General features: G+C 44.6%; 1 protein-coding gene across 1 annotated transcript in view; it reads right to left on the bottom strand.

Moving 5' to 3' along the window:
- The window catches only part of LOC135915275 (uncharacterized), a 182,863-nt gene that overhangs the window by 12,569 nt on the left and 158,117 nt on the right, over window positions 1-12,177 (bottom strand). Inside the window, exon 6 of the mRNA XM_070539464.1 lies at window positions 8,275-8,410. Within this exon, the coding sequence (XP_070395565.1) occupies window positions 8,275-8,410 (136 nt within the window). The remainder of the gene's footprint in view (window positions 1-8,274; window positions 8,411-12,177) is intronic.

Genomic DNA, 12,177 nt, shown 5'->3' with positions numbered 1-12,177 from the left:
TCTTTTTGGCCAGTGTGATTCGATGGCTGAAGCAGTCTTATATGGATGGTAAGTGGACGCCCTTATGTCCTTGCTTTGACCCATCGTAATAACCAACGCCATGATAGTGAATTTGCCAGCACTGTTGTTGGCCTGCAAAAGGTGCTTTTGTCGTAGAGTCCCTTACTGGCTGAGTCGACGTTTACAGCTTCCGCGGCAATGCATGAGTTTTTTTTAGAAGATAAAGCACAACACACACGCACAAACATTCTCGTGTTGGAACCCTTCGGGGCAGCCGACCGAGATACGGGGCTTCGCTTGGCGCTTCGGCGTTTCCCGAAAGGCGAACGCGTTCGTACCGACGCTCGCAGCGAGCTTCGCCATCGGAGTGACGATCGGTCACCGAGTATTGGTAGCGCTGTTCTCGCTTTCCTGAACATCTGAGCGACGTGACGTCGATTGAACCAAATTACAGCCCGTTCCACTTTCGTGGCTGCAAATCAAAAGTTCTGGCCATCTCTGCGCCGCAAACAAGACGGGAAGAGAGGGGGGGATCTTCGCCAGTGAAATGACGCGATGTTTACGGAATAGAGTTGCGTCGTTTTATTGAGGATATGGGATTTGTTTGTTTCTCTGGTTTTTTTTTTTACTGTGTCTGTGTTTCACGCGGTGCCAAATGCGAGTTCCGAAGGGTTTCAGGAACGTTTGGAGACTTTCCACTGACTTCTATAGCCCTCTGCAGACGTTCTATGCAAAACATATTCAACGTTACTGAAAGTTTTTGTATGGGAGCTGTTGTGTGCAGGTGTCTGGGACTGAATCCAATCACTCGGCAGTAAATGGTTCAACACAGGCATTTAAACATGAAAGAACTTACGTGGTGTGTTGGAATAGTCACCATCAGATGATAAATACTCGTAACGTTCAATTTTCACTGACTGGCTCCTTTTAAACGTCGAATGATACCGCATAGTTAAGGGTGAAAATGTGCACCTATCGCATTACATGCGTTTTATTACATTTTGTTGCTAACTGAATAGGGCCACCATGGCTATTTTCTAACCTCTGACGTAGTGCGCAGCAGAAGAACAGCCACTGAAACATAACTGTGGGTGGCCATAACATTTATATACATTTCTTGTTTCAGTGAAGATGCTAGGTTTACAAAAAAACAAGTACGCACAAGAAATGAAGACCGGCATAGACTGCAAAACATTCAAAGCTGCTTTGATATTTCACGTAGGAATATTTTTAACCATTAGTAAAATGTTGAGGCTGTGAATGATAACGCCCTTCTTCAATAGGGTGAAGAGTTCGACTTAACAGTTTATAGGTATATGACTCAGTTATTATTATCAGCATTAAATTATGGAGTTTTACGTACCAAAAACACTTTCTGATTATGATGCACGCAGTAGTGGAGGACACCGAAAATTACGACCACCTGGGGTTCTTTACCGTGAACCTAAATCTAAGTGTGCACGAGCTTTCGCATTTCGCCCCCATCAAAATACGGCCGCCGTGGCCGGGATTCGATCCCACGATATCGTGCTTGGCTGCCCAACACCATAGCCACTGAGGAACCACGGCGGGTATATGACTCAGTGCTCAAGCTCACGAGACTGCGTCCTGAATTCCCAGAATTTTCTTGTTTGAAATGAACCTTATTAATTAATCCAGCGGCCACGCGGCTATGATCCTGAGGTCATGATCACTCGTAGAGTGCTGAAGGCATCATCGTGAAAGTCATTCAAGCTTAATAGCGTTACAACAAGGCCTGTCGCCGTTGGCCCATATATATACGTGTTGGTAATATCTGAGTGTTGAGTGCAGAGCCTTTTAATAACATGTTTCCGACATCTAGATGATTCGTAGACTACGGTTACTTTTGTGTTGCCGGGTCAGAATAGAACAGGGGCAACTTGTCTGAATCAATGAAAGCCTTATAAGTTTTCTATATCACTGATGATCATTTGCAATAATTCACCTATAGAAGCGAATTAATATTGGGAAACAATTCACCAACAATTACGATACTCCCTAATGAGAAATTCGAGCGCAGCTCTATACGTTTTCAATTTGCGATATACTTGCTGGCGCGGACAATTGGTCTCTTGCGACCCGTTCCAAATGGAGCGGAGTGCGGTGCGACTGCCTCGCTAATCGGGACATCGCGAGAGGCAGCGCGTGGGTGACGTGTGGGTGCGATTCACAGCAGCCACCGCAGACAGACCTCCACTTATGCAGCGCTCTGTTTCCATGAACACGACACGCGCTACTGCGGCGCCATACCGTAGCCATCGTCGCCGCACAGTCCGTCTTGCGTGGCAGCACTCTTTTCTTTTCACGCTTTCGTTCCATCAATGACGAGAGCGGCCCTTCGTCGTGGGGAAGTCGTACCGCCAGTGTCAGCGGCGAAAACAGCCAGGAGAGCGCCACATCGAGCCTTACTCGTAGCCGCTCGCCATCGCTCCTTACAAGAGCAGTGATCACTGTCCTACACGCTGCTACCGTGGACTGACCTCAGTAGCAGACGCCGAGGACGAGCGTAGCCCTTCCATATCACGGCACCCTGCACCCCCCCCCTCCCCTCGGAAACGCAAATGAGGTAGCTCACGCGCCTGCGTATGCTGTGGGCGCCGGCAACTCAGCGCATGCGCAGGCAGTCTTCCCTTCCCTCCCCGCCTGCTTTCCGCCTCATGGTTCCTCAGCACCCTCCTCCGGCACTTTTCGTCCTCCTCTCTTAACTTAGGCCTGTCTTTTATCTACGGCTGCGCTTCGAGCTCGCTTTGGTTCTTCATAGCGCTCGTTCGCACGGTTACACCGACGCCACCGACGCTCGCCGCAGGAACGGGCTATTAAGAGCTGCGCTCTAAAGTGTACTACATAACACGTTAAACACTCGGAAATCTCCACATGTGAATGCATATTATTTCGTCCCATAGCTGCATGGCGGCGCACAAGTAATGATGAAGGCAAGCATTTTAGCCTGCCTGTCGCGTAACAGTGCACCGTTTCAGCCAAGCTTGAAGGGTATGTAGTTTGCGCTCGTGTAATAAAGGCACGTCAAAGCTCCTCCTACCTTTCCGCTGCTGTTATGTCATGCACTACAGCCGGCCTCCCTTTCAATAAGATGTGCACAGGAAGGCGTCAGCCACGCATGCCCGGCAAACAAAGCCGCGTGACTGTCATGTCATGCGTCGGACACTTAGTGTAAACAACAATTTTCTGTCACATGGTATTGCTGTTTGCCCCGTGAGATGCTGTTGCCGGCTTTCACTTTGTCATTGGCAGTTACATAACCGTCCCTTATAACAGCATTACTCATGCATTGTACAGAGTTTTCGTTATCTTTTTATGTTTATCGCGCTCGCTTAGTTTACAGCAGAAATATTTCCGTGTTGTGTAAGTGCGTCTTCAGTGACCCAGGCTCAACGCACAACGCACATAAAGTGATGAGACAGAATACGCTTCGCTAATGAGTTTCGCTTGCATGACGGGGGTTATGTTTACGGAAAGTCATATTTGGTCCAAACGTGGAAAGGTCGGTTGGAGACGTTTACCTGTTTTGCCGTTGTCAGAATTGATAAGCTCGTTAGCGTGAAGCCGTATTTTAATTTTTTTTTCTTGTCTGATTGCATGCATACAGAACGTATGCTTAATGGTGTCCAAGGCATGTACCAGGAAAAAATTAGCACAATCCTAAAATAAAAAAAAAGTTATTCAACACGGCCACGCAGGAAGCACGTGCACCAAAAAAAAGAAGAAAAGAAAATGTGTTCTGATCGGCCACTTACAGCAGCAATACTTCTTCTTCTGTAACTTCCAAGCGAAAACCTTTTCCTCGCTGTTCATTTAGTGATCAGGTCTCGTGTTGACAAAACTGCTCCAAGGCTATAAAGCCGTTCGCAAGAGTACTCCCTATTGAAGAGTAAAAAACCATTCTCACGAAGGAACTGCTTGTTAGCGCGCCCTGTCTTGTGTATATTGTCAAGTAGTGACGCTGAAGAACACAGCAGCAAAACTGTGAATAACTTTTTTGGAGGGCAAACCTGCGCCCACAATATCAATTTGCAGTCAGAGCACCACGATAGCTGGGAACGCTGTCGTCGATCGTCGAAATCTGATCTCCGGTTAGCGCATCGGCTTTTAGGGGTCCTTTTTTGTCACTAATTAAAAACTATCTTCACAATCGCTCACAGGTAGTCATGTTTGGGCCTATCTGCAGTGACGCGGTAAGTCTGGTGTGCGGTGTCCCGCAAGGGTCTATCTTATCTCCTTTGTTGTTTAACTTATATGTGAATGATATAATGTGACCACGTGAAAGCATCCGCCGTATTCCTTTATGCCGATGACACTTTACTAGTGTCAAGCAACCCTGAGTTTTCATGTGCCCTGGCTAACCTTCAAGAGGACGCTATTAAAGTTAGTGATTGGTTTGCCTCAAACTTAATACAAATAAATAGCACCAAATCCAGACTTGTCTGTTTTCGTAACCCGCACAAAGATGTACCAAGCGTCGCTTCCATATATTTACACCCTTCATATTGCTCTTTGTGCTCTTGTCAACCTATAGCTAGCGTCCAGTCGGTTAAGTATCTTGGTGTGCACATAGACAGTGATCTGACGTGGAATACTCATTTGAGCCACATTTGTAAGAAACTTAGAAGTGTTGCATGTTTGTTGTTTAATTTAAAAACCATGATGCCTTTTTCTATCAGAAAACTAATCGCCCAGGCTCTGGGGTATAGTGTTTTAAGATACGGTATGTGTTGTTTTTTTAACTGCTCTTTCACATGAAAATGTCGAGTTAATAGGATTTTGAAAAACATTGCTACAAGCGTCCTACACATGCCACAGAAGAATTTGCCCAGCAGTGTCTTTAGAACAGCCGGTTTGCCTTCTTTCGAGAATCTTTTTAAACAAATCGTAGTACTTAAATATTTTTGGAGCAGTGCATACAGGCACATAAATACGAAACCGGTACCGTTGAGACATGTTCCTCGTTATCTTAAACCGAGAGTGCGCACTCGTTACGGTAAAGCAACAAGACGCTATTATGTTCCTGCTATCTTCAATGAACTACCGGACGATGTACTTTCTTTGTCCACCCGCAAAACACTGAGAGTTGCTGTACAAGCGTTAGAGAACCTTTAATATGTACTGATGTTATCAGTGTATCTTTGATAATGTGTGATGGTTGTGCCAAATGCACAACCAGCTTCTGATGGAGTTCTGGTGTGTCGCGTAGATTGCCGCGGCTGCCGGTTGTCGCCGCACAAGCCCTCTTGTGGCTTCGGCGCTTCCGTTTTTTGTATACTGTTTTAACTATGCTGAATAAAGATTATTATTATTATTATTTTATACATGGGTCATCGAAGGTTCCAGAGTAATCGCTGGTGCCCGAAGCTTGTATGACCTGATCTGTCGGTCAAGCGCGTTGGCTTTTATACGTGAGTGATTGAAGGTTCCAGAGTAAGCGCTAGTGCCCACGTGTCTTCCAGAAAGTGTGTATTCGCGTCGCGCAAACAATAAGATTATAAAGGTTTCGATGACAAGAGACAATGGAGAGAACCATCGATAACATTCCGGTAATCATACGGGCGCCCCTTGCGCTGAGCGATAAGATGTTAGTGGGTGAAATGCAGTCCCCGAGAAAACGATAAGTACGTGTGTCAATATGTATGATCAAAATGAAGTGCATAAATAAAATTATTGCACAGTTCACAGAAAGATTAAGCAAGTGCAATACACGACACAATATGTATCATGCATATTGTGTCGTGTATTCCGCTTGCTTAAACTTTCTGTGAACTCTGCATTAATTTTATTTATGCATTTGATTTTGATCATGAAATTCGGCTCGCGTGTACTAGATCTCAATTGCTTGGTTAAGCGAAAGGGGGTTGGGGGGGGGGGGGGGGGACCAGCATGACCCATAATGTCAACGTATCTCAGATGTCTATGAAATCATTTTTTTTACTTAGTGAATTCAGCCCCATTTTACGAGACCAACATATAACGATCAATTTTGTATCTGAGGTCAATAGATCGCAATAGAAGGGATACACGAAAAATGAAACAATTGGACAAATCACTGCTCTTATTTTGTGGAAATGCGCCAGTCCTCCATAAATTTAAATATATGATAGTGGCAGCTGCCGCCTTCATGGTTCATTTTGTCACCTCACTTATACATAAGCGCGTTTTGTAGCTTGCTATAAAGCGACAGCTTGGTGATTCAGGCATGTCGGAAGCACGTGGTCTGAAGACAAGATCCGCTAGTTTTCTGCAAGTAACGTGTTGCACGAGAAGTAAGGGAAGTGCACAAACAACATCTTATTATTCTCGGCTTACGTGTTTCACTTTCAGAGCACTACTTTTAACTTTTTGTACCACCAACGATGGTGGAAGTTTGACAAGACTAGGCATTAGACGTGACAAATGACAGAAAAGCAATGATATCGAATAAAAGAAAGCTATCGGTATTTAGGACTGCTAGCCTAACATTCGGAAGAAATAAATATATATATATATATCGCTGCGTTATAAAAACCTGACACTTTCTCACTTTGTAAACGATGCGTGCCTTCAGTAGGATATTCAGTGAGGTATACGCTCGCCTAAGACGTGTAGGAAAGTTTCAGCAAACAGTGGCGCAATAAGGGATGAAAGAAAAACAAGGCTCGCAAGATGTTTGGAACAATACTAACAAAACTGGCTTTTCGGGAAAAGTGCCTCCGGGCTTTCAGTGCGCCGCGACAACCGGAATATATTCAAACAAATGACTGCAGATGCGCGCAACAAAATCGCGTCTGCGTGAAAAGTGCCTCTAGTGCAACGCTATGCACTTGAGCGGCTTGTCACAGTTGCTGTTGCACCAAATTCCACATCACAGGGAAGCGACGCAGAAGACGACAGGCGCAAAGAACGCGCATCGGTGAAGATAAAATGGCGTAGAGCGCATCTATCACTGCCGGATCTTCGTCGTCTGTCTGAGCATCCTCTACACTCGAAATATTGATCCTAGACTAAGGTTGTAGTGTGGCAACGTGGCACGTCACATGTTATGTCTGTCTTTTGACTCTCTTCATGTGCCCTGTATCCGTACTGACCCAATTATTTATGCGTAGGTACGCGCTCCGCGTTGAAGAGGCTCCTTCTTATTTATTCAGTAGCGTAATACAGCGCACCGCCATTGCCCAAGACGAGCAAGTAAGAACTTCGAGTGCGCAGTATTCTTTTTTTTTTCTTCCCGCTAGTTACGTCGACTATGTATTGATACCAGCTTGTGTGGTGATACAGGAAGTTACATGGGCCGAGGAGGCCGCATTTCAGTGAGGACGGAGTGCAAAAACGTTAGATTAATGGGCTTTGGGTACGAGTTAAGGAACCTCAGGTAGTCAGATTATTCTGGAGACCTCCCCTATGACGTCTCTCACAGCCAACAGTGCGGATTGTGGATGTTAAATCCCACAATTTAATACAACGGGCAGTTTACTATGCCATTTTTGCCACTTCCTACTCAGGCAGAGAAATGCACAAGCTATATGTGTAGGAAAAAAAGAGCACTTGAAAAATAAACTCGTATTCCCCAAAACACGTAGAGTTGCGTAAGTTAAAGCGTCAGTCGCCTATATTAACATTCCACGTTTATGAAACTGTCTGCTAACTAGTATGGATGTTTCGTGTCTAGTTGGCGCTTGACGAGAGTAAATTGTAGACGAATAGACGCAGACGCAATTAAGGCGTAGATGACTGTTGCTTATTTTAGTTTACAAGGTTTACTTTGTGCGTGTAATTAAAGTGCTATCGGTAATTACAGTGTTTTGGCCCGCCAGACGCTTCTCCGAGGCTAAAACATTCCTGAAGTTCCGGATTTGCGTGTCCCACTATTTGAAAATAAAGACTTTAAAATAAAAAGGCTTTGAAAATAAAGACTGCTGTTGTTAACAGCGCTGCGTGTGTGAATTCTTTAGTGCCTTCTCATGACACTGTTTCCTGTCCCCGCTGCAGCTCGCTCGTTTCAAGATGAAGAAACAACGGACCCGAATCGCCATTCCCATTTACTACTATCAGATACGCAACACAATCTCTAGTGTACCTTGTCAATCTTATGTTCTGCCTCTTCTCTCTCTCTCTCTCTCTTATTCCTTCTCTCTTTCACCTCCCCACTCCACCTGTAGGGCAGCCAACTAGACAAAGTGTGCAGTTAACTTTCCTTGTATCCCTCTTTCCATCCGTGACATGCGATAGGCGCTGGGATGAACAACAAGGTCTTCAGAACGTAATTACCTGACCGTCGCTGCGATGACCGCCCTTGTCATCGACGACAGTCTCTGAGGAAGAGACGGAGGCATTTCTTGCGCACCCTTGAGCCTCGCTTGTGCGCTGGCCGGCGGGTATGAGGATTGTATTTCGGTGCACCATTCTGCTGTCAACGGTGGGGGTCGAGCACATGGAAAAGAGGAGAAACATTGATCGACCCGGCCCGTTACTCGCATCGGCAAAAGCAATCATCTTTCCCCCTCGCACCTCTTTCTACATCGTTATCCTTCAGTGCACACTTTCCTACTGTTTCCTTTTTGTGTCGAATGAGTGTCAACAAAGGGTTGCTGAGCCTTTGTCCGGTTGCAGCAAAACATTTTGCACGGAATCCATTCCGTGTATATTGTCTCTACGATAAACCTGTTCCATTTGTTTAACTGGGTGTTTTGTTTGATTGCTTGTATTGCTTTTTGTAAAAAATCGATCTCTAATATATTAATTAGAGAAGAAGCAAAACTGGTGAAGAATGAGAAATAAGCAAACTATATAGAACATTATAGTGGCCTATACCTAGCAAGTCAAGTGGAAAAGAAATGTAATTAACAATGTTGTGTGACCTTTTTTTTTTTTGAGCACTCCACTCACGGACAGCCTTAAAACCTATTCACCACTCATGAGGCCCTCACATTTAAAAAAAAACAAAAAAAGCTCCACTAATTTTGTCAAATTTTTCCTAAATGCCTCCAACGACGACAGCTTCCCGTGTTGCAAGCATGCAATTAGAACCAGTTAAAAATCACGACATGCGCATTTCATAAACATTCTGAGACTGACAAATGTTTATAGATATTTGACCCCGAAATATGGCCAAAAATACATTGATATTGCACTTGGCTTTGTTCAGCAGTTCCTAAATTAGTGGGTTAACTTATTTTGCTGCTACAGACATCAAAGGTGGTGCGAGAATCACGCAAGAGCGTGATGAATAACTACCTTTTGCAAATTCACTTTCTTAGCAAATATTTAAAGTGGCACGCTGAAATTGTTGACGCAGTCAGCTAGTAGGCACCTAGTTGTTTGCTAGGAACACCGCACACATATTCAAAAAAGGCGGGCAAGAAACGCTCCGCCAGATCCCTTTGCTGTTACAGTACGCCATAATTAACTGAGACTTGTTATCATTGCACAAATTCTTATATTCAATATTTTTGTAAATATGCTTGTCTCTAATACGCTATTTTTAATAATCAGAGACAGCGACCGGTGAAACGGCCGACAAACCGACACCATTTATGAAAGAACAGTGTGCCACACGGAGTCTTTAGCAAAACAAGACCAAGAAAGAATAACAACAATAACGACATCGATACTCAACAATAACAATAACAACAATAATCAACATCAGCAAATCTGCAAGATGCATGACAGGTGAGTGTACAGAATCTATTTCCTCGAGCAGGAAATATTTCTTCCCTGTGTTATCAGCCTTTCGCGAAAGAAGGTATTCTAATACATTGCCTATACCTGTTGCTAACTCCCCGCTAGCAGAGACGACCATTGTTTATTTTCCGTATTCCTCCCATTGATAACTGTTAATATGAATGAACGAAGGATATCTCATAACCAACTCCCGAGTAGATCGAGATGCCATTAAGAAACCGATCAAGAATGTACACTTCCGAGTCTATTCCCTAAGAGTGTGAAAGTTTCGAGCATCGAACTATACCGTCTCTCCATTTTTCAAGCACGCAACTTCGCGGTGTCGGTTTCTCCACCGCGATTGCATTCCACCAATTGTTATCTCGGAGCCTTTCACGTTCCGCACAAATTCCAGGCACGTGGTTACGGTCACTTCAAAGCGACCAGTCACGTCGCACTGTGAGCGCGTCGACGACAGAGTTGCGAGCAAGTCCGTCGCTGTTTGCGCAAGTGGTTTTTCAATCAACCGAGTGCCTTTACAGGAGCCGCTTTACGTGCACTGTTGGCGACGCGGTAGGAACTCACTGCACATCTATATCGACGCGTCGTCGCAGTTGCGTGGCGGCGATACTCTATTTTCCAGCGCAGTGTTCCGGCGCGAATGCTGAAACCTGTCATATTCAAGCTCTAGTTTAAAAAAAAATTTAATAATAAACAAGGCAACACACATTCACACACAGCCCGGCGGGTACCGAACGCGGAAATGCAAATTCTTAAGGCGATCTTTACATGCTACGTAAGAGTTTCATGTTTCCTGCTCTAGGATGTATAGGTACCGAGATGTAGGCTGACTAAGCATGACTCTCCCCCTCAGAGCGTTACGTTAAGTTGCAAGTTAGCTAGATAGGGAGAAGGCTGTTTTAAGTGCTCGTAAATTTTGCCACGGCAAGAACGAAGGAGTGAGAACTGCGATCAGGGAGGTAAGAAAATAGAGAGTTCACGGTTGCCCTGATGACTGCCAGTCACTGTATTTACCGCAGGCAACGGTACCGTGAAGAAAAAGGTCAGTCATTTACTATTCTGGGAAAACGGCAGTTTCGAGCGAACGTTATGGAAGGTTGGAGAGGGTCTTCCACGACCAGTTCGTTGTGCTTAGTCAGTATAGCTTAGTTGCTACGTTTCTTTATAAGTGTTCGGCCGTAGCGTTGGCGACACAATAATCGCATCATTATCATCCTACTGGAGACAACTGCGCCACTAATTCGTGAGCTATCTAAAAGCGAGATGTGAAGTTTAATAAGATGTCCATTAAACGAGTCCTATTGCGCTCTATCACTCTACAGTTACACTTTGACATTCTCGCATGAGCTATCATAGCTGTTCTCCATATCCGTCGATATCTTTTTTGTTCATTCTTATCCGCAGTTCGAAGGCAGTTGTGGGTCAACACAAATGTTTCCTGAATCGCTTGCATTAGTCGTGGAAAGGGCAGAGTCATTAGGATGATGGCTCTTCTACTTTTACTGACGCACAGCACACAAAATTTGAACGCTCTGGTAGGCGACTTTCACCGCTGAACTTTTACATTTAAAATATCCATTTTAGAAGGCGCAGCCACGTTGATGGTATTTCCGAAATGTCGTCGCGCTTCCGCAAACATCGCTGCTCTCACCCTGATCAGCGCTCCTATAGTTCTTTCTTTCTTTCTTTCTTTCTTTCTTTCTTTCTTTCTTTCTTTCTTTCTTTCTTTCTTTCTTTCTTTCTTTCTTTCTTTCTTTCTTTCTTTCTTTCTTTCTTTCTTTCTTTCCTTCTTTCTTTCTTTCTTTCTTTCTTTCTTTCTTTCTTTCTTTCTTTGTTTCTTTCAGGGTACTATTTCAACTCTTCCTCGACAACGCAAAGGATGCTGTCGAGGAAGAGCCACGTCCTTGAGTGGAGTACACGCGCGCTGTCTTAATGATATCCCTTTCTGTCGTGTTCTTTCTGCTATTTCAACTCCTGAGTGACCGCGACGTTACTCGCGGTCAAACATATCAGGGTATCAACTTTTGTCGCTTCCCACAGAAAAGAGATGGCCATGTTTCTCTGCTTTAACTTGCTTTGCTTGATTTCATGTCAAAGATCTGGTACAGATGGCAGCATAGAGGACAACAGAACGCGAACCGCCGAAGACTGCCCCTTTTTGGTCTGCACTGGAGCGTGGTGTAGTGGACGAGAAACAGCGCGGCAGTAAAAAGCAAGAGCATTGGCTGTTCAGCAGATAACAGTGATTTCATTTATTTTATGTTGCTATGTTTGAGACTTTTGTCCGGACTCTGTGGAAGTTGGTGGTATAATTACACTACTACAATAATGATGTACGACTGGTTGGCTTTTCTATCCATAAAATAGTCAGTGTACTAGGCGACTTAGTATAGAGCATAAGACTGCATTTGAGAATGCATCTCGCTCACAGAAACACGCACAAAATCGCGCTTCTCGCCCTACCTCTTAGCAGCGCTCTTATGCAAGAGT

Source organism: Dermacentor albipictus, chromosome 5 (genome assembly GCF_038994185.2).
Source record: "Dermacentor albipictus isolate Rhodes 1998 colony chromosome 5, USDA_Dalb.pri_finalv2, whole genome shotgun sequence".
Lineage (NCBI taxonomy): Eukaryota > Metazoa > Arthropoda > Arachnida > Ixodida > Ixodidae > Dermacentor > Dermacentor albipictus.
The sequence above is the reverse complement of the archived record's forward strand: the minus strand, read 5'-3'. Positions and strand labels throughout refer to the sequence as shown.